The sequence below is a fragment of the Eschrichtius robustus genome, chromosome 11 (assembly GCF_028021215.1).
Source record: "Eschrichtius robustus isolate mEscRob2 chromosome 11, mEscRob2.pri, whole genome shotgun sequence".
Classification (NCBI taxonomy): Eukaryota; Metazoa; Chordata; class Mammalia; order Artiodactyla; family Eschrichtiidae; genus Eschrichtius; species Eschrichtius robustus.
The window spans coordinates 11,943,075-11,965,193 of NC_090834.1; the positions used below are offsets into that span (position 1 = coordinate 11,943,075).

Consider the following 22,119-nt stretch of genomic DNA (forward strand, 5'->3'; position numbering starts at 1 on the left):
AATGCCATCGTGTTCTCCTAACCAGGACCAAATTGCACTGCTATACAGGATGCAGAAATCCCCTGAGTTCAAGGAGAGAGGCTGGAAGGTTCAAAATGGGGTAGATGCTAAATTAATTCAGAATTAGTAAAGAAGTAATTCTTTATTACTTTAAACGCGTATGATTGTCATTTTTTGATAATTACTTAATTTCCTTGGTTGAAAGAAGTTTTATTAGATTTGAAGCTCTCACTAAATGTCAAATGGTTCTAAAAATAGCTAGAATATTAGACAATGTGAAACAATTCGTGCTTTCAAGTTTTGGCACTAGGATTTTAAGCAGAGTGCATACTTACTACTGGTTAAGAAACTAATTATAGAATTCTCAATTGTCAGAAATGCCAGACCCCGAGATGTTGTTTCTTTTGATATCAGAGAAATACCAAGTTAGTAAGATTCCCAATTAACTTCCTTTTTCACCTTCACTAAACATGTGCTTCCCCCTCACCCCAGCCCCCCAGCCCCCCGCCCCGCTTCCTTGAAGCAAATCTTTTTGAGTGGCAGGAGAAGGCAGTGTTCTGGAGTTCTCTAAACATATGATATCATATGGTTTATGTTTGTATCATGTCATTTTCTAACCTAAGAATATTTTTTAAAAAGCTTAAAGTTCTTGTTTTATAGAGAGGAAAGTTAAGGTATTGTGATCTCAAATGATTTATTTCAAGCCGAGAATTAAATTAGTAGAAGGGTCAGGATCATCTCCCAGTTCTTCTGCCTTGCAGACAGTCAGCTAAGGGGCCTGTCTGTTTTTAGTTCTGTAGATGTGTTTCTCTTTAATACAGATAGGCATGACTGGCTCAGAGACTACTTGGCAGCCATCACCACAGATTTCAGTTCTTCTCCCTCCCAGTTTCATGGGACGTTCACAGTTCCCCCTCTCTGAAAGTTAGTTCCAGCCATGTACCTTGCTTTGGCCAATGAAATGGGAACAGAAGTGTGTGTGTCCCTTCTGGGGTGTGACCCCTTGCTGCGGTGAGCCCCAGAGCCTCGTGTTGAGCTGGCAGCATCGAAAGATAATGAAGTGTCAAGAAATAACAAGTGCTGGTGAGGACTTGGGGAAAAGGGAATCCCTCACTGGTGGGAATGTAAATGGGTGCAGCCACTGTGGAGAACAGTATGGAGGTTCCTCTATAAATTAAAAATAGAACTACCATACAATCCAGCAATTCCACTTCTGGGCATTTATCCAAAGGAGATGAAAACACTAACTCGAAAAGATACCTGCACCCCCGTGTTCACAGCAGCATTATTTACAATAGCCAAGATATGGAAACAACCTAAGTATCCATCTATGGGTGAATGAATAAAGAAGATGTGGTCTATATATACAGTGGAATATTATTGAGCCATAAAAAAGGAAGAAATTCTGCCATTTGCAATAACATGGGTGGACCTTGAGGGCATTATGCTAAATGAAATAAGTCAGACAGAGAAAGACAAACATACTATGATCTTACTTATAGGGGGGAATCTAAAAACAAAACAAAACAAAAAACATAGAATGGATTGGTGGTTGCTAGAGGCATGGTAAAATGGGTGAAGAGGGTCAAAAGATACAAACTTCCAGTTATAAAATAGATACATCCTCGGGATGTAATGTACAGCATGGTGTGAGTATAGCTAATAATACCGTATTGCATATTTGAAAGCTGCTAAAAGAGTAGATCTTAAAAGTTCTCATCACAGGAGAAAAAATTGTCACTGTGTATGGTGATGGATGTTAACTAGACTTTTGTGATGATCATTTCCTAGTGTGAATATATATATATATATCGAATCATTATGTCATACACCTGAAACTGATGTAATGCTATACGTCAATTATATCTCAATAATAATGTGATTCTGACACAGGAACAGACAAATAAGCCAATGGAAGAGAATCAAGAGCTCACAAACAGAACCACAGAGGTTGAAACTTGATATATGATAGAGGTGGTACTGAAGTCCCATGGGGAAAGGATAAGTTGTTCAATAAATTCTGTTGAGAGAAAAAAAGATAATAAAGTCTCATCAACCTGCCTCCCAGGATGGAAGTAAGGATAAGAGCCCCCTGATGTGAGAAAGAGAGAAATCTTTGTTGTTTAAGGCACTGAGATTCTGGGGTGTTCTAATATGGCTCCACACCTAGCTTATCCTGATGACAGACAAAAGTGTCAACCAAGTGAGAAAACCAAAGGCCAAGAATTAAAGTGTGGCAAGAAAGGATTTAATTAAAAAATCTAAAAAACAATTATAGTGTTTAATTTAGAAATTTCCAGTGACTTTGATATGAAAATCATTAAAGAGACGTTATTAAATATGAAAACATTTCCTCCTTGTATGTCTTCAGTTAAAATTCATCTAAGGAAATCAAAAAAAAAAAAAATAAATGAGATGTTATTGTGTTCAACTCAGAATCTGATTGTGAAAACCTAAACCGTAGACTATGGAAATGAGAATGGAGCTCTGAATCTGCTGATCTTGAAGTGGGGGAAAGTCTGGAGTTGAGGATTTTCACGTGAAAAAAACCATGTGCATAACATCAATTTCCATCCTGGTGAGGAAGAGATACTGTGTCTCTCCTAGAACAGATGGTTTGATTCCTTAATCCATCTCAATGTTCAGCATTTTCCCAACAGATCCTAAGATGTCTAAGTTGAAGCAGATGCATATATTTCCTCCATCAATACCGGTTGTCCTCTTGGCCGCATAGCATCTATGACTGCCAAGCTAGAGCTTGTGGACCCTCCCTGGGGCTGGGAGAGCAAAGCCGCTCAGCGCAGACTCAGTCTATACCCCGCTTCTTTTTATACGTAAGACAACAGGAATCGTACCCACAACCCACGGTCAAGGACGCTAGGATTTCTGCTCAGCGTTTCCCAGAGTTCCCAGAAAAAGAAAAAAATGCCATCAGCTTAAATCCAAAACAACTTCAAAATAAACTTGAAGTGGCGTTTACTTTGTTTTTAACCTAAAAAACAGAGGCACCCCAGGGATATATTTACCAGGCCCTCTATTATGTAGTTAATTATAGTAAATGTGGGTTTTTTGTGCCACATACAGAAGAGGACGATGCCTGCTTCTCTTCCACATGGCACCTCACTAAACGCCCTGCTAATGCTCTGTCAGGACAAATAGCCGCATAACAAAACGCATTAAAGCGCTGGCCAGCAGGGCCTACCTGCTCCAATTGCTGCTGCTGTTTTTTTTTTTTTTTTTTTTAAATCAGAGGATGCTATTTAGTGTGCAAAGCTTAACATCGATAAGTATGATTCCAGCCACGGAGTAATGAGAATAATTGAACACAAAGTTTATTTAAGCATAAAACACGTTAAAAATGATTTGGTTGATTTGTGAGCGAGAAGAGTTTGGGTCTGAAGAGACAGATGGGGTGTTGGGGTCCCCAGGTCTGCAAACAATACATGCGGGGGCCACGTGGCCCGGCAGGGCTGGAGGACACAGGGGCGGTTGTGGGGAGGGGAGTAACACAGGCGCGTCGAGGTCAGATGCTTCCAAACACCGGAGAGGTTCCTTAGAGGGAGTCAAACCTTCCAATCACCGCTTCTCAGTATTCAATATCATTCCAACAGGCCCCTTTCTCTATAAAAACTATGATACAGAAACAGCACTGGTGGGATAGATTTCTCTGGTCAGATTTCCGACAGACTTGTCTAACCAGAATTTTTTCCTTTACCGGTTTTTCATGCGAACCAACGTTTCTAGTGACAACAATTTGGAAATTTTAAGCAAGATATATGTTTTCCACAACTGGCTTTTAGATGCCCAGTTGCATACCTTGAAAGAGGAGCATGACACTTCCCTCTTTTCTGGAACCCTGACCGTTTGGGGCAGGTGGCATCACTTTGAGACAGTGGGCAATCTCAAATAGGCTTTGACTTAAGGGCACACACCTTTTATCCTACAGGGAGTTGAAGTAAGTAAATTACAGTACTTTATATAGCAACCTTGAGTTAATTATGAGGTCGTGCCTGATGTATAGACAAAATGCCATAATGAAATCTGGGTCATGATGAGAAGCAGCATCCAAACTTGAAGTTCAATGGAAGAATTAGAGGCTGTGAACAGAGAGAGACATAGTAAGTCCTATGAAAAAAAATATACCTGTTTGACATGGATCAGACATCTTTGTGGTATTCCAGTAAAGGAACCTACTTTCTTCATTGCCAAGAACCCACTTTCTCCAAATGGCCTGGACTCAGGTAGCAAGGAAGCGAAATTAACCCAACCTTTAGGAGAGTCCTGCTAACTTAGAGGGTACCAGGGACACCTGGCAGCTAAGGCTATTGCAGGAAACCTTGTTTCTTGGATCACACACCCCAGTCCCAGCTCAACCCAGGTAGACTTGGGGCCAGATCTAAGGCCAATATTTGGTACTTAAATGGCTGGGTAACTTCCTTCTTTAAATATCACCTTCATCTATACAAGCAGCTCATGCAGCTCAATATCAAAAAAACAAACAACCCAATCCAAAAATGGGCAGAAGACCTAAACACACATTTCTCCAAAGAAGATATACAGATTGCCAACAAACACATGAAAGGATGCTCAACATCATTAATCATTAGAGAAATGCAAACCAAAACCACAATGAGGTATCACCTCACACCAGTCAGAATGGCCATCATCAAAAAATCTACAAGCAATAAATGCTGAAGAGAGTGTGGAGAAAAGGGAACCCTCTTGCACTGCTGGTGGGAATGTAAATTGATACAGCCACTATGGAGAACAGTATGGAGGTTCCTTAAAATACTAAAAATAGAACTACCATACGACCCAGCATTCCCACTCCTGGGCATATACCCTGAGAAAACCATAATTCAAAAAGAGTCATGTACCACAATGTTCACTGCAGCTCTATTTACAATAGCCAGGACATGGAAGCAACCTAAGTGTCCATCGACAGATGAATGGATAAAGAAGATGTGGCACATATATACAATGGAATATTACTGAGCCATAAAAAGAAACAAAATTGAGTTATTTGTAGTGAGGTGGATGGACCTAGAGTCCGTCCTACAGAGTGAAGTATGTCAGAAAGAGAAAAACAAATACTCTATGCTAACACATATATACGGAATCTAAAAACAAAAAAATGGTCCTGATGAACCTAGGGGCAGGACAGGAATAAAGACACAGCTGTAGAGAATGGACTTGAGGACACAGGGAGGGGGAAGGGTAAGCTGGGATGAAGTGAGAGAGTAACATTGACATATATACACTACCAAATGTAAAATAGATACCTAGTGGGAAGCAGCCGCATAGCACAGGGAGATCAGCTCAGTGCTTTGTGACCACCTAGAGCTGTGGGAGGGTGGGAGGGAGACGCAAGAGGGAGGGCATATGGGGATATACATATGCATATAGCTGATTCACTTTGTTATCCAGCAGAAACTAACACAACATTGTAAAGCAATTATACTCCAATAAAGATGTTTAAAAAAAACCACTTTCATCTTTTAGATAAAAGAGCAGGGACCAAAAGGTTTAAAAAAAAAAACCAAAATGATGCTAGAATTCCTTAGGCGTTTTCCTCATCTCTCCTTCTTACTTTCTGGATGTCTCATAGATCAGTTGCTGACCGAGTGGGCCTCACATAGGACAGTCTCCTTCTCAGGGTCAAGAACTTCCTATGTCCCCAGCTGCCGGCCCTGAACGGGAGTCGTGCTCACCTCTGCAGCTCTTGCCGTCCTCCTGCAGGGTCCCCGTCACGCAGCTGCACAGAGGCCCGTCCACGCGGCTCGTGCAGATCTGCTCACACCCTCCGTTGTCCTCACACCAGTCCAGCCCTGAAAAAGAGCCGCTGGACAAGTTACCTGCAGACAGTCCAGCTCTTCAACTCGTATCTAAGGGCAAGGCCTTCAAGAGAGGGGTGGAAGGAAAAAATCCCGATACTGTCATGAGTTTTTAATAGTCCGTGAAAAGATTTCATTATGGAAGCGGGCAGGCTTCTCAAACTGGGGTCCCCAAACTGGCGTCCTCAAGCTCCTTGTTCACCAGATTCACCTCGTAGGCAAAACACACCCCAGACTTAGCCCGAGCCTTCAAATCCCACTGTTTGAATCATTTATAGTGTGTTTTAGGGAACATACATACTTTTTCTCCTAATAGGTCCCACTGAAATGATCTGTTCTTTAGGTTCCTTGGCGTAATCTGTGGCAATCCTGGAATTTTGAGGGCAATTCTGAAAGACAGAACACCGGAGGGAAAATTTCACACAGTTAAGCTGATAGCTTATTCTTCACCACGTTTCCACCTCCAAAAGAGGCAGTGGCTCAGCCTGGAGCAGGACTGCAGCTCAGATTAATTAGAATCAATCCATTCTTGATCATTGAGCCCACTGGGACTCGGGGCTTTATGTTGAACAGAATTAAATATATTCTCCACACTAGAATTAGATTCAAAGAGGCTCCCTTCCCAGGGAGGAGGATCCTGTATCAGATCAGAGAACAATGTTTTCAGCAGCATCTGTAAGTAGCTCTGACCATAATTCACATCTCGATTCGGCCAACATGGGGCGAGCATAAAGCTGCAATGCTAAAGGTTAGGGACCAGGTACTAGTGCAGTAAAGTCTTAGGGACATAGCCGTACGTGGTGGGGATGTAAGCCTGGCATGGACCAGATGATTGGTTTGTCACCTCATCCCGCCAGCCCCTCCACAGCCTCAGGCCTGGATGTGGATTTGGATGATTCGTGGGATAATCCCTGTCTAAAGGACAGCTGGATAAAGTGCATCCTGAGCCCGGGAGTTTGCTTCTGTGGTGGAGGGGAGCTTGGCCCCATCGCTCACCTCAGATGCAGGGGGCCTGGCTCCTTGAGACTCTGGCATATTGGTTCTCAAACAGGGCTAATTTTGCCCCCCAAGGGACACTGGGCAAAGTCAGGAGGCATTTTGGGTGTTGCAAGTGGGGAGGAGGTGATACTGGGGTCTAGTGGCTAGAGGCCAGGGATACTGCTAAACAGCCCACAGAGCACAGGGCAGCCCTACAACAAAGAATCATGTGGTCCAAAATGTCTGTAGTGCTGAGGTTTGAGAAACCCTGGTCTAGTGTTATGCCAACAACAGACTGACATTTCTAAATCAGATAAAAGGAGTAAATGGTCATCATTCTACCCTGCTCTCTTATTGTTCCAGCACAGACGACTGCCACTCCTAGGCCTCTGAAGATGGTTCCAATTCAGCCACTGCCAGGTACAGTGAGTCCTAAAGAACTCTAAAGAGCCACCGACGTTGGGATTCGTGACTCCCCACGTGGGGAAAACTGGAACTGAGAGAAATAAAGCTAAGCACTGAATTTTCATGCTCTCACTTACTATTTTACAGGAGTACTTTTCTGAATCACAGAGGGACACTGCGCAGTGCAGATGGACTTCATCGTAATCCCCAATGAACTTAAAGACGGTGACGTGGAAGCGACAGGTGAGGGAGACACCGTTTTCCTCGATGCCAATGGTGTTGTCTTTAATGTTCTGACACCTATTCGGAAAAAAGGGACTCTCTGCTTCACACTTTCACGTTTCATACAAAAACCATCATGAACGGTAAAAATGCCTTTGCGTTTGAAGGTGACCTCTGGAGTGTGTGGGTCTGTCATTTATTACGACTCCCTTATAGTTTCAGTTTGTTGGAAAAGCATCAAATAGCACCTCAAATTAGGATCTTAACTGCAACTAAAAACAAAATGACCACAGGGCCTGCACTCAATTTCCCTACCCGCCAGTTTCTCATTCCTCCCCCTCACAATACTGTGTTTTACTGATACCAGTTTAATAAACACAAGATGAGTCCTTACATCTTCTGTACTTTCTTCAGTTAATTATCAATTTTGGCAGGGGCCCCTATTTCAAGCTCTATCGGGAAATCTTCCCACAAGTGAAAACAGGTGGGAGCTGGAGAAGACGGACCATTAGTCAAAGATGAGCTGAACGATTGTTTGGATGTAGGGATCACTCCCTTCCCCTCTCCTTGTGGTACTGAGCCAACAGGCAGGGACACAGGTATCTCGCCTCCACCTGTTAGAGTTTCTTAAATGGACCACAGTCTCTTATGCCCCAGGGTCTTTTCACGTACTGTTTCCCCCACCTGGAAGCCTCTCTGCACTTCTTCCCCTGCTAACTAACCCTGCTCTTTCTCCAATGCCCGTCTATGGCTCCCCCTCCTGTATAAACATGCCCTGACCAGGCAGGAATAGGTGGCTTTGCCTGGATTTGCCAACAACACTCTGCTGAGCCCCTGGGATGCAGGAACCAAGGTGTAGTCCTCACTGTGTCTCCAACACACTGGAGGGCACACAGTAAGTATTTAAAAAGATGTGGTACATATATACAATGTAATATTACTCGGCCATTAAAAAGAACGAAGTAATGCCACTTGCAGCAATATGGATGGGCCTGGAGATTATCATACTAAGTGAAGTAAGTCAGACAGAGAAACATAAACATCATATGATATTCTGCTTATATGCAGAATCTAAAAAAAATGATACAAATGAACTTATTTATAAAACAGAAATTGACTCAGACTTAGAGAAAGAACTTATGGTTACCAGCGGGGAAGGCTGGGGGCGAGGGATAGATTGGGAGTTTGGGGTTGACATGTACACACTGCTATATTTAAAATAGATAACCAACAAGGACGTACTGTAAAACAATAAATAAATAAAAAATGAAAAATAAAAATACTTAGAGGCTCTTTAGTCAAACTCACACAAATATTTGCCTGAGAAGCAATAAAAGCTATGACCTGTCTTTCAGCTCTGAGAGAACATGTATGTGTATATATAAAGCTGTATTTTTACTTTTGAAACATACATACAGTATTAACTCTCAGAACTGTTTTGTTTGAAATATGGTATTAAAATTATACTTAATTTTTAGACCAAAATAAAAATCTTTTTTTTAGACTGGATGAATCAGTGAGTGAATGAATGAATTGTGCTTCCATGGCCAAGGTTGGCCCACTGTGGCCAAGAAGCTCTTTAAAACGATCTTATCAAGATACAAAGGGTGACTCTTTTCCTTATGTTTCCTTCCCCTGGCCCCCCAGGATTCAATAGCTTCGTGATAAGGAAAATTAAAAATTGAAGTTATCCTTCAGCATTCCCACACCTATTCAGTTTGGTAATTAGTCCATAAGGCAATAGTTTCCTAAATGCTTTGAAACAAAAACTTACTTGCCATACTTTTCCTTGTCACTGTGACTCATTTGAATAATCTAAGTTGGTTCAAGGATTCTACAATGTTCTCAGCCCTCCAGTCTTCACGCAGACCTTCCGTCTTAACTAGACCCCCAACTCCCAGAGAGATGATTCGAGGTTTAAGTGTCAGAAAAACAGGAAGCAGAAGGAAGGGGCCTCGGGAAGCAGGGACAGGCTGTCTGGATGCCGCCTTCAGGGGACAAACAAACCGAGCACTAGAATCCTTTGTCCACTATCAGAGGAACAAGTGTCCTTTCCTCTGTCTGGGCACATAAAGAGAACAGAGAAGTGACCTTCGTGTGCCCAGACCTTGGCATCACTGGTAGATGGCGTTGGCGTCTCTGCCCCCAACGTAGCTGGAGAGGAGCGGCTGACCCCTCCCCCGAGATTCTGACGCGGACCCATTCTGCTGCTCAGTCATTCAGCACTGAGCAGCAGTTTTCCCATAAGCTCACTGGAAAAAACCAATAACCACATCCCTCCAAGAAAGGTCAAGAGGACGCATGAATTAAATTCTCTCACAGGATGAAATTACTTCACACCCAACAACAGTTTAATTTGAAGACCTTCATCCAGACCCTGGGGGGAGCTGAGATTTACGAACCCGCTCACTTACTCTCCCTCTCTGGGTCAACTCTATTAAATACTATTTAAAAAATGCTAAATGCCACAGTGTCCTTCAAAGGCAGCCCAAGCCTGCCCACCCGGGTTTGCATTTGTACAGCGGCTCAGATCGTAGCTCTTTTACTTTGGGAAAGGACCATGGCTGGGGCGAGGGGAGGGGGAGGAAGGGAACAGATGAAGAAATGGAGACCTGTGATGTTAGCCGGAGCATCTGGGCCTGTTGAGACACCACATAGTCACCAAGTCCTTCCCTCTGCCTCTAGGGAGGCTAAACATCAACTCAAAAAGATAGTGCCTTCAGGAGGGCTTTGCTGAAAATCCCACTCTATGCCTCAGCAACGCAGGCCACAAGCCACACCCGGCCAGGTAGGGAGTTGATGCGTCTTGGTGCTTGAAAGATTTCCTCCTCTGCCCCTTGCTGGTTGGGTGTCCTTGGGTGAGCTGCGTACAGGCTCTGAGCCTGTTCGTGTGCAAAATAGTGGCTATTTATTGTTTGTCCACCTAGAACCGTACTCTTCTTCTTTGGGGGAACCATTCCTTCCTTCCCCAACTTTAAGGATAATTACAGTATCCACAGCACTCCCTGACCACTCCAGGGAGGCATGCTGACTCAGGCCTGGGATAGGGTTCAAGAAACACTACCCCCAAACCTGGCACCTTGAATATTTTAAGCTGAAGGAGTTTGAGAAAATGGCAGAACTAGGAAGGTCACTCTTCTCACCTGAAACAGGTCATAAAGCCCTTATGTGAGAGGTGCCCTCCCTATACCAGAAGGAAAGGAGCAGCCTTATTTCTGAAGACAAAGGGACACTGAGAAGAATCTGAACAGTCTGGCTAAGATTCCCCGCAGTTTACTACAATTACCACATACTCCTGACCTTCTCCACGACTGTCCTCTCTTCATCAAACCGGGCATAACAATACTCAGCTTGAACTGTTTCTTCGAGTCTTTGTTTCCTTATGAAGACTCCCATGTCACGTAAAACTTACATTAGATAAATGTTATGCTTTTTTCCTGTTAATCTGTCTTTGTCCATTTAATGTTCAGACCCAGCCAGGAACCCTAAGAGGGTCAAGAAAAACTTTGCCCTCCCCAACACCAGGCAATTTAATGTTGCATCTCCTCCAAACAAGGCAGAGGAAATCCATCCAAGAAAGGCTAATCATACTCCTTCTCAGGGATTCCCTGAATTGGGGTTAGAAGGAATGCTCACTCCTGGGGGTTACAATGCAGAAAAAAATGCCAGTGTCTAACGAGGTCAATGAGAGAGACAGAGACAGAGAGAGACAGAGACAGAGACAGAGACAGAGAAACAGAGAGCAACGGATAGAGGGAGGGAGGGAGTCTTGACAGCATCTGGCTTCCTGGACCCAATCATCCCTGAAGCTGCATCTACTTAATGTGATTTGGTTTTGTAACCATTAAGTGCCTTGCTTTTGCATAAACTAGTTTGAAATGGTCTCTACCACTTATAAGAGAAAGAATTTTGATTAACATAGTCAACTGCTTTTAAGAATTATGGTACTGGGATGATGGAAATGTTCCAGAATTAGATTATGGTGATGGTTGCACTTCTCTGTACATTTACTAAAAATCATTGAATTTTACACTTAGGGCAAGTACATTATATTGTATATAAATTATGTATGCAATAAACCTGTTAAAAAAGTATTGTTGCTTGACAAAACCAGTAAGTGTTTTTATAAAATAAAGATAATTATCATGGTTGTTGTTTGGTCCACAGTCTTTTCTTCTTTTTCATTCACCCATTCATTTATTCATTCATTCAATAATTTTGTTGCATAACCACTCTGTTTCAGGAAATATGCTAGGTGCTGGGCATATACTGGTGAGTAAAAAAAAAAAAAAAAAAAAGTTTATAAGCTATTATTCTAATCCCTTTTTAATTTTCATAGATGTCCTATTCACCAACCTTTAGTTATTCTCCTTACATCCTTTCATTTGCAGATAATCCACATTCAACTCAGATTGAAATTCAAAGTAGGCAGGACAGAATGCCCTCTTGGGTCACATTGAGAGTAAAGCATTTTGTAGTTAATGCCACATGGAACTGGTGGTCTACCACTAAATTGCTGTGTGATTTTAAGCACTGCTTGATTCACTAAGCCTCAGCCTTCTCATCTGTAAAATGGGGCTTATAATATCTACCTCATACGTTGTCATCAGGATTAGATAGTTCTTGGGTGCAAAATGCTCGCCCTGTAGGTCGTCAACAAATGTTAGTTCCCATTCTCTTCCCTAAAAAACAATGTAGACAAATCTGATACTAAAGGCTCTGAGACTGTCCTCCAAGAAGAGGCTACCCACCCTTCTTCAATGATGAAGTATCGGAGCTTGTCATTGCTGTCGCGGGAGGGGGTGGCGTAGCATTTGTTCAGCGTCAGAATCAGATGCGTGGAATCGGCTCCAACCACAAAGACCCCTACATACAGCACATCTCGAGTCGTCAGCACCACTTCGCCCTGGCGGTATGGATGTTTGTAGGAGGCATTTTTGTAGAGCGCCATCTTGGTGGTGAAGCTGCCTTCTTGGGTTGGAACTGTCAGGTTAATGACGCTACAAGGGAAACAGTCGTAAGTCGGGGAACCCCAAGCAACGTTATCTGTTCAATTACTTACCGTTTTCCAAGCTGAAAATGCAGAGGGAAGGCCAAGCAGAGAGTAGCAAAGTCTAATAATTAAATTTAAATAATTAAATCTAATTTTAATTAAAATTAAAAATTCAATTCCTCAGCACCTCTCTCCCCCTGGCACATTTCAAGTGCTCAATGGCCACATACAGCTACTGTATTGGACAGTACTGATATAGGACATTCCCATCACTGTAGAAAGTTCTATCGAACAGTGCTGGTCTAAGGCATCTAGGTTCAGAAGATATGAATTATTCTCTCCCTAGTGCTTCAAAGACAGATGCTAGCAGTTTTGACTGTGCTAACCTTAACTGTCAAGGAAAAGACAGAGCAACGTGCACAGCCCACGAGATTCTCTACCTTAGCATAGGCTTCACGACAGAGTCCAAGGAGATCTTGATATCCAGCTCATAAGCACATGAAAATTCCACACTGATCGTCCTGTCCCTGGTGATGATGTTGCCAGTATTGTTGGCACTTTCTATCCAAATGGTGTTTTTATACATGATATGAGTGGCATTGGACTGCAAAGCAAAGGGAGGTCAGAAATCATTAAATCTGGGCGTGAGTATGTGGCTTGCATTTCAAATCCACCGGCCGGAAAGTGGAAAAATGGCTTCATTTCATACATAACCCAGAGGCCAATATAAATCAGGATGGAGCTAGTCTCAGCACTTACTGGAAAAAAAAAGTATTACAATAGATGTCAACAGCACCCTTCAGTCTGATAACCTTGAATGCCCACGGAGGGCGATGTCATGTACCACTGAATTCTAAGTACAACCAGTCCCCAGTTATCTGTGGGAACCCAAGCTGGGGACAGCATGAAGTATTGCCATCCTGAGGTAATATGTATCTTCTCTTTCAAGTCTTAATTCAAAATCCAGCCTCCGCCAAATCTTGTACCAGACATGCCCACAAGTACCAAGATGAACACACGCATGTTTCACCGTCTTGCACCTTTCACTCCCTGATAAAAAGTGTTAATGAACACAGTTATCAAAAAAAGACAGTAGGAAGGCACAGGAGGAAGAGAAGTGAGATGCTTTGCTAACCTATGAATTGGATAACCCGACACAAAATGTTGTGACCTTGCTGTATTTCTGCAGCCAACTGTTAAGTGATGTCTGGGACACCCTTGCACCCTGCAATAGCTGAACCCAGCTGTCTTTACCTGGAAGAACAACAGAAGCAAGAGAGAGGTAAAAACATGTGTCAGCATGCAGGGCAAAGGATGACAGCAGACAGCGCAAACCAGGGAAGGAAGCATGTCACTCATCTTGCTTTCAGTTCAACCACTTAGCACCCAATGATTATTTTCCCGCTGTCCTTCATTTCGCGCATGCCTTTTGCTGTTTTCCAAGGAGCATGTTTCTAAGTCGAACCCCTGAAGTTGGCTTAAGAACAATCAACGTGCCAACACCTGGAGCTGCCACCACCTCAGCCAGATGCTCTTTCCTGCCCTCATTCCTCACCTGCACAATGTTTCCACAGTTCCCTTTGGTGTTGTTGATCTGAAAGGAGATAAAGTCCTCTCCCTCGATGCCGGTGCACTGCCTGTCATTGATCCGCACACCCTCCCTCTCGAAGCCAAGCTGGAAGAGTTTGCACTTAGATATGGACACTTCCATCTGGGCAGCCTTGCAGGTCACCTCTGCGTCAATGATGTCGTGGGAGTCTGTGGGGAAACAGTCATTATGAAAGGCACGTCAGTGGGAGTTGGTCTTGCTGTGTGGGTGGGCGAGGCGCCCCATTCTCTTTAGAAGAGGCTGATGGTCTTCACACACAGGCTGCAGCATTTCTAATGAAGCTCTGATCAAACTAAATGAGTATACGAACTCATTCAAAGCAATAACTTGGGCAATGCTAGGGCCTTTTTTTTTTTTTGGCCATGCCGTGCGGCATGTGGGATCTTAGTTCCCCGACCAGGGATCGAACCCACGCACCCTACATTGGAAGCGAGGAGTCTTAACCACTGGACCACCAGAGAAGTCCCCAGAGAGCCTTTTTTTAAAGATGAAAATGCTATACAAAGTGTCTTTGATCTTTTCTTCCTAAACCCAGTATTTCCGCCCCACTTTGGTGGTAGCTACTGCCTGTAAGCTCCATACCGCATCTGGCTCACTGTGGCCTGGCTAAAGAACATGCCCCAAGTAAGGGCAGCCCTGGTCAGGCCACTCCACAGCCCAGCTGGTACCCAGGCCAGCACTCGGAGCTCTTGTTTTTTGAAATGGAATGCACCAATGGACATTTTCCGTGAGTACACAAACACAGGCTAATAAGCTCTAAAGAAACAGAGAGAAATGTTTTTATCTGCTTAGGTGAAGCCTTTGAACAGCACATGTGGTCCCCTTCTGTGGAGCCTTCTGGTCAACCAGGCTTTCATTCTCTGATGATGCTAAACGTGGCATGTGCCTTCTGAGTTCCTCGGTTCAGCCAAGGACACGGAGCTGGGAAGCAAAGCAGGTCCCCCACAAGCCGACAAAACGAGTGCGCTCTTGGCCAGGGGACAAGGCCATTCCTACCTTAAGGGGACTCCTACCTGGAGTCCTAGTTGTTTGCCGTTTGCTTCAACATTTCTGTTTTCTTCAGGACCCACCGAAAAGCTTCGGGCCAGATAAAGCTGGCTTTAAACACGTCTTACAGCACCTGGCACTCTCGTCCTGGTTCTTTCATGTTTTCGTCAAACCACCTTATCTCCCTGTGAGTCTAAAAGATCAATTTGGATCCCTCTGATGTTGAACATGGACTCAGATGGAGCTGGCTGATTCTATGCATGTCCAAATTTGTGTGTTATCATTTATTGAAGAAAAGGATGTAGCTACAAGGAAACGAACATTAGCCTGCTTTGAAGAGGTCGGGTTCCTTCCTTGTTCTGCTTAAATGCTCAGGAAAGCTTCGTTACTTGGGTTTCTCACCCACAGTGTGGGACGTGCGGGCTCCCTCCCGAAAGCCTTCCTACATGGCTGCCGGGCGTCTCCCGCGGGGCCTGTCTGGCTGGGGGTGGGGGGGCGGCAGGTGTCACTCACTGTTTCCGTAGGGAGGGGGCTCCATGCAGCCACACAGCTCCCCTCCGTTTTCCAGCTCACAGGTTCGATTGGGACAGTCCGCCCCCAGACAGGGATCTTCAACCACTCCTGCTAAAAAGGAAAACAAACAGAAACACAACTTGATTTTCACACCAGTGCACGGCAGCATGTGGTCACACTCTGGACTCGCCACTTCAGTGGACCTGGTGTGGTCAGATGGCAGACGCAAATTAACAGACAGGGCAGCCTTCTGGGAAATAATGACGATAGCTAGTAATTAGGTTCTTGCTATGTGCTTCATGCTTTGGCGGCATTGCCTCTGCCAACGCTTACAAACTCTGCCAGCTAAGTGTCGTAACTTGGCATCACAGCTGAAGTGCACCCAAGGTCACACACAGGTGAAGGTAAGTGGGGAAGATGGAATACACAGACACGCTTAACTGCCAGGACATCCCGAGATTACTGCACTTCCTGCTCTGTACCACAATCATACGCATTGGTATCGTTATATTTATATAAAGAATAGGGTCCAAGCCATTTACCTCTAGATTCCCAGCACCCAGCCACCTCATAGTAGATGCTCAAAAAATACTTGTCAACAATGAAGATTTTATGGCCAGTAAGGTCCCAGAGAGGTCCCTCAAACCAGGACTTCTTAGTCTTTTTTTGATTCATGGTCCAGCTACCCCACAAACTTCTACTTAATTTTATAAAAGTAGACAAACTATCTACACACAACTCACCAGCATTGACTTAGATTAATGGTACTGTTTTACCAAAAAGGGGAAAACTCTAAGTAAAATACAAATGTATGTGAAGTGTCATCACCAACAGATTATAAATATTTCTGTAGCAGATGAGCCCATAGGCCACCTGTGAGCTCGTCAACATCTCAGTTTGAGAACTACTAATGGAGAGCATTTCTTTTAGACACTCACTTTTTTTTTTTTTGAGTTCTTTATTTTATTCTTGATATGAGTTTGTTTTCTGATGATTTGACTCAATATAACAAAAGCAAATTTCACTTACGTATTTCAGTTGTTATTTCTAATTGTTTTCCCTTGGAAAATTTTAATTTTTAAAGTTTTGTCAAATTGCCATGCCAAAAAAAAAAAAAAAATCAAGTAGTACTGAGAAGCTTAAAGTGAAAAATAGCAGTCCCTTGCCTAGCCCCTCTCCACTTCCCAATTATTTTTCTTAGTCGTTTTAAAAGTCTTTTGGTGGTTTCTTTGGATATTTAACTCTATGTTTGTAAATGGTAAGAGAAAACTGTTTTCATTTAATTTTTACTTTTATCAAAATAATACTGGTAAAAAGTCAAATAATGCTGTATTGAAGAATGGTAACCCCATGTCCCAATCTTCTTATCTTCCAGTTCTAATGCTTCTGAGACAACTATTTTAAATCTTTTAATTCTTCTAGTTTTTACATCCATATTTCGAAATATCACAGTGTACTATTTTTCTTGATTTTTCAGTATTAGATCTCTATCGACTTCCTTTTAGAGAAGATTAGGATTTAGTAAACACTCACTTCTTTATTTAAAGACTGTCTCCCTATCCAGGTGTAATAATCCTCCTCGTCGTCATGGCATATGATGGTGAGCGTTGAAGAAACAGCAATGATTCAATCCCAGCATGAGCCAAGTTCTCTTCAAGAGTTCAAAAACAAAACAAAACCCCTGAGCTATCCCATAGCTGCAGGTGCTTCTCCCGACCCTCTGCTAAGTAACTATTGTAATAGGTGGGAGGACAGGTATGGCGTAGCATTAGGCTGTCTTAATTCCTAGAAAGAAGACTGAAGGAAAACCATCAGCATCAGTTAAATACACTTACTCTTTAAAGGCTTCCTTTTGTAAAGACCCTTTTACTTGCCCAGTGGGTTCAGCACCTAACACAGTGCTAAGCACACAACAGCCACTCCATGAATGTGCTGGTTGATTAACACAATATGAAAACCACCCAAGAGAATAAGGGAAAGAAAGTGTGGAGGTTACAGCTTCCAGGAAGGAAAGAACCTCACTTACAAACATGGTGGTCCACCTACCACTTGGCAAATACAACATGCCCAATTCAGAGGGAAGTTTTAAGGTTAAAAGCAAAAATTCATACTTAAAAAAAAAAAAAATCCAGACAATTTTTAAAGTTCAAAACAGTTAAGGTTTTTTAAAGTATTGTTTATTAACAGAACAGGGTAAAATATTAAAGTTATCAAACAAACTATTTCTGTTGCTTGCTAACAGAGACTGGTCGTTTGCTTGTTAAGAGTTTCTGAAATCACTGAATGCATATTTTAATGAACCACATTGCTTTCAGGTTCTGAAGTAAGTGCATCCCTACTCTTGCTCAGGTTTGGTCTGCAAATGTACTGATGTGCACGCTCAGCCTTGGAATGAACAGGGCCAGTTTTCATGGCGGTACCTGTATGCACATAGGGTTGGTGGTGCATGTCGAGGGACAGGCACACATCCTGTCAGCCGCAATGTCATACTGCATTCATGGGACAGATTGATCATTATGTATATGCACACACATATATGGATATGACAAATTTATGTGTGATTATGTACATATTTATTTGCTCCATGTATTTGATTAACATGGTAAGAAGATGAACAAAGAGAATAATGGATAATTGAGATCAAAATAGTTTTCTTACTACAGAAAAAAAATGCAAGAATCTACAGATCTTTATTTTATCAATAATATATGTGTAATCCCTTTATGAATCCAACCATGGCTTCCTTGCAACCAGGCAGATACAGCCAGCTCAATTCCAACTCAACTTGCCACTTGCCATGTGCCTTCTCTTTCTGATCTGGGCTCTGACCCATGTTAAGGGAGCCTGTGTAGAGCTGAGTTCGGGGCACTGAAATCAATCAGGAATCCTATACTCTGTCCGGCTATCTTAAAGTCACTAACTACACTGGTGCTCCTCCAACCCAGAGAACCTCACCTTCCCCAGCTGGTGTTCCAAATTCCATAACTGGTCAGGCACTTAGAGGGGAGTCAGGCTCCACTGAAAATGCGCCCCATGGAATCTGCTACAGGTCACAGCTCTCCACCCTCCAACCGTGGGAGCAGATCTATGGGTCGAGATGCAGACCAGCCAGCCAGCCCTGGACACAGTGATGCCACTGGCAAAGCTGTGCTTTCAACTTAGAAAAGAGTCTGCAGAAATAAAATAATTCTCTTACAGCAATTCTCTTTCTCAATCCACTCGGTGCTGAGGATCCCGAAGGAGCGGCAGGACTCCCCATAGGCAGCCAGGGAGCCGCACAGCTGGTACTTCTTGTGGTTGTAGCAGCCGTCCAGGTAGCAGGACTCGTAGAAGGGAAGGGGGTCGAGCAGCCCATAGCAGGTCTGGAAGAAGCCCTTCATGTCCGTGAGCTTCAGGCAGTAGCCGTCGCCCTGCATCTTCTGGATGTGCACGTTGTCACACATGGCCGCATACTGGGAGAACTGCAGCTCGTTGCAGCTGGGGGCGAGAGGTCTGGTCAGGGTGGGAAGCAAAACCAGGCATCCAAGATGGCCAATGAAAGGGCAGACCATGGCAGTGCCCTTCTTAGCTAACCCAGAAGTTAGTGTGGGAATGCTGATCCCAACACTAACAGACTATGTGACCTTAGGAAAGTCAAGGTAATTTCTATTGTTACACCACTGGGGTAAATGAGGGTAAAATAAAATGATGGACTGGTTGCCAGAGTGTCAGACAAAAGGTAGATATTGATATAATCACCATTAACCTTTGATATAACTGATACAATAACTATTAACAGGTGTTCATATAATAACAACCACCACCAATAATAATGATAGTTACTATCACTATTAATAATAATAGCAATGGCAGTTGGTAGAATTAGAGATTTGAAAGGAAGTCCAGAAACTTCTCGACCAGTTCCAGTTTAGCTATCAGAGACCAAAAGTAAAATCATCACAAGAAAATTGGTGTCAGGCCGAAATCGTTTATAAAGGAAGAAATAAAGGAAGAAATGAAGGGAAAGGAATCTTAAACAGACTCATAATTCCTCAGGAGGAACTGAATCTTGCTCACCTTTGGAAGCCCCAGAATAGCTTAAATGTGCAAAGTAGTCATTTTTCTAACTGTGAGTCCTAGAAGTGACATTTTAGAGAAAGTATCACATTAGGAATTCTGGAATCTAATCCTGGCTTTGCCACTTATAGGACCCCCTCAAGTAAATCATTCCACTCTAGCCTCTGTTTCACCTAGAAAAGAGACTGGACCAGATGGTGCCCAAGATTCTTTCCAGCTCTGGGTCCCATAATTCACAGGATAGTCTAACTTACGGCACATTTTTCAGTTTACACCTGCAGAAGGGTCAAAGAGGGTTTGGAGCTTCATTTTCACATCTGGGTATTCAGCTGATGTTTGGCGTATTAAAGCACAAGGGGACAGAACCATTATACAAGCAAAGAAATGCCAGGAAAGAGAAGCATATCTATAGCTCCTGAGAGGAATTAACATGATTCAGCAGCCCAGAAGGGCCCTAAATTAAACACCTTTGGAGTAACTTGTCTAACTCATTCTATTTCAGCCGGCCAGAGAGGGGCCTGAGAATAACCTCGCAGACTTCTGCTTTTTAAAAGGCTTTCTTGATTCCCACCAACTTCTACCTGCACAAAACCAAGCCTCTGGTAAGAGTCACAGACACACAGTCTCAGCACTGGGGAGCAAGGGATAGCCCTCATCTCCTGGGTTAAATCTTAATCCCACCCCCCAGCAGGGGTGCCCGGTTGCAGTCGGGCAGCTGGCCACGGTTTCAGAATTCTAATCCTGGGCACACTCTTCTGTTTAGCCGAGGGCTGGATGACACAAAAATTTTAGACTTTTATCATCTAAGCCTAGTTCCTCCCTCTGCTGCTCAAGAAACTGCTGTGCCTATTTGTATGATGAAAACTCCAAAGACCTTCAGCTTAGCTCTTTGTAGGAGTCCGGAAGGGTGACGCTGTACAAAGTCCCTTCCTCAGCAACGCCTGTCATGGACGTGGGAGGACGGGGGCCCCTGAGTCTAGCGGCTGCAAGTTCTCACCTCTTCTGCATGCCATTGGTTTTCCAGCTCTGGGCCAGCACCACGCTGCTCACTACAGGCCTCCCCCGCAGGGTCACGTAATCATCGGTCAAGTCCCCATTGAAGTTGCCACAAAGGCCACACACTTTGTTCTGCAGCCTCTCACTGATGCTGATTTTTATGACGTTGAAACCGTTGTAGTGTATCTGGATGTCAGGGCTGGTGTCGATCACCAGGAACCCCTCGCTGCTGTAGATTTTGGTTGCCAACCCGGTTATAAACGGAACATTCACTTGTGTGCCATTCACCTGTCAAAGGAGAAAGAAAAAGTATATGACCCTCAAAGCAGGGGCTGGCAAACATTTACTGTAAAGGGCCAGAGTAAATATTTTAGGCTTTGCGGCCCATATGATCTCTGTCAACTCTGTCCTCGTGGCAGGAAAGCTGCCAGAGACAATAGTAACTAAATGAGTGAGGCTGTGTTCCACTAAAGCTTTATTTACAAAAACAGGCAGCGAGGAGATTTGGCTGAATTTCATATTTTGCTGACCCCCGCCCTAGAATTTGAGCCCTCACTCATCTAACTGCCCACAGTTCCCCGCAAAGAAGCAAAGTATGGAGGCAGAGAGATACAAAAAAAAAAATGATGGGAAAGTATAACTCACAACAAATGGCTGGATTTTTGTATAAAACTTTCTCTAGCATAAACCAATTACTGAAAACGAAATCCCAATCCTGTGCTAAGGAGGGTCTAACATGAACAGGTTAAAATGAACCTGGGGATCATTGCTATGTTAATTGTCTTCTTGTTTATAATGTTGAAACAGGAGGTACCCTCCCAGAGGTCCTAGAGGCACAGTATTTTCTCCATTTGTCATTTTCTTGCTTTATAACAGTTTCTTTTTTTCTTAGCCCTTAGGACAGAACATAACATGCCTTTCCTGTACTTACAAAATAAATTCTTCTCCCCCCTGCCAGGTTATTAGTAACTTTCATTTCTGAAAAAAAGCAGAAGCCTTTAAAAAATATGATTCTTTACTATTTTGGTGGCTGGGGGTATTTTATTCAGCACAATGTCAGTTTTGCTCTCACGTGGTCCCTTTTCACTTTCTTGCTGCTGTATTCTGGACCAATGCAGTTGTTGTCTATGTGGGCCAATTTGCAAAAGGAATTGGAGTGTCAGAAACAGTAGCAGCTTTCATTGACGTTAAAAACCAGTATTAAAATCCAGACTTTTCCTTTTAAGCCTGCAAAATACTGCCAGTCTTTTCCCTAATGCTGGATACTAAGCTATTTGATGACTCTTCAAATAAAGATACTCCCAGTGCACAATTATCTGGGCCGGTGGTAGAAAGCAGGTACAGTAACACTCAGTTCCAAAAATGCTCCTATGCATGTGCTGGCTCTCTCCCTGGCCCTCCCTAGCTGGAACCACAACCTGGGGTAGGGAGTGCTGACTCCACGGCTCTGGTCTGTCTGCTGTGAACAGCCTGGTTTAGCTGAGAGGCTGGGGGTCACCAGCACTAGTTCCGAGCAGATTATCTTC

General features: G+C 43.4%; 1 protein-coding gene across 1 annotated transcript in view; it reads right to left on the bottom strand.

Moving 5' to 3' along the window:
- Positions 1 to 3,996: 3,996 nt before the first annotated feature.
- TECTA (tectorin alpha) overlaps positions 3,997 to 22,119 on the bottom strand; it is a 69,193-nt gene continuing 51,070 nt past the window's right edge. The window contains exons 14-23 of the mRNA XM_068554588.1: positions 20,595 to 20,881; positions 18,738 to 19,033; positions 15,542 to 15,652; positions 13,988 to 14,190; positions 12,873 to 13,036; positions 12,191 to 12,439; positions 7,355 to 7,517; positions 6,136 to 6,223; positions 5,712 to 5,828; positions 3,997 to 4,097 (exon numbers count right to left, since the gene is read on the bottom strand). Coding sequence (XP_068410689.1) covers positions 3,997 to 4,097; positions 5,712 to 5,828; positions 6,136 to 6,223; positions 7,355 to 7,517; positions 12,191 to 12,439; positions 12,873 to 13,036; positions 13,988 to 14,190; positions 15,542 to 15,652; positions 18,738 to 19,033; positions 20,595 to 20,881 — 1,779 coding nt within the window. The remainder of the gene's footprint in view (positions 4,098 to 5,711; positions 5,829 to 6,135; positions 6,224 to 7,354; positions 7,518 to 12,190; positions 12,440 to 12,872; positions 13,037 to 13,987; positions 14,191 to 15,541; positions 15,653 to 18,737; positions 19,034 to 20,594; positions 20,882 to 22,119) is intronic.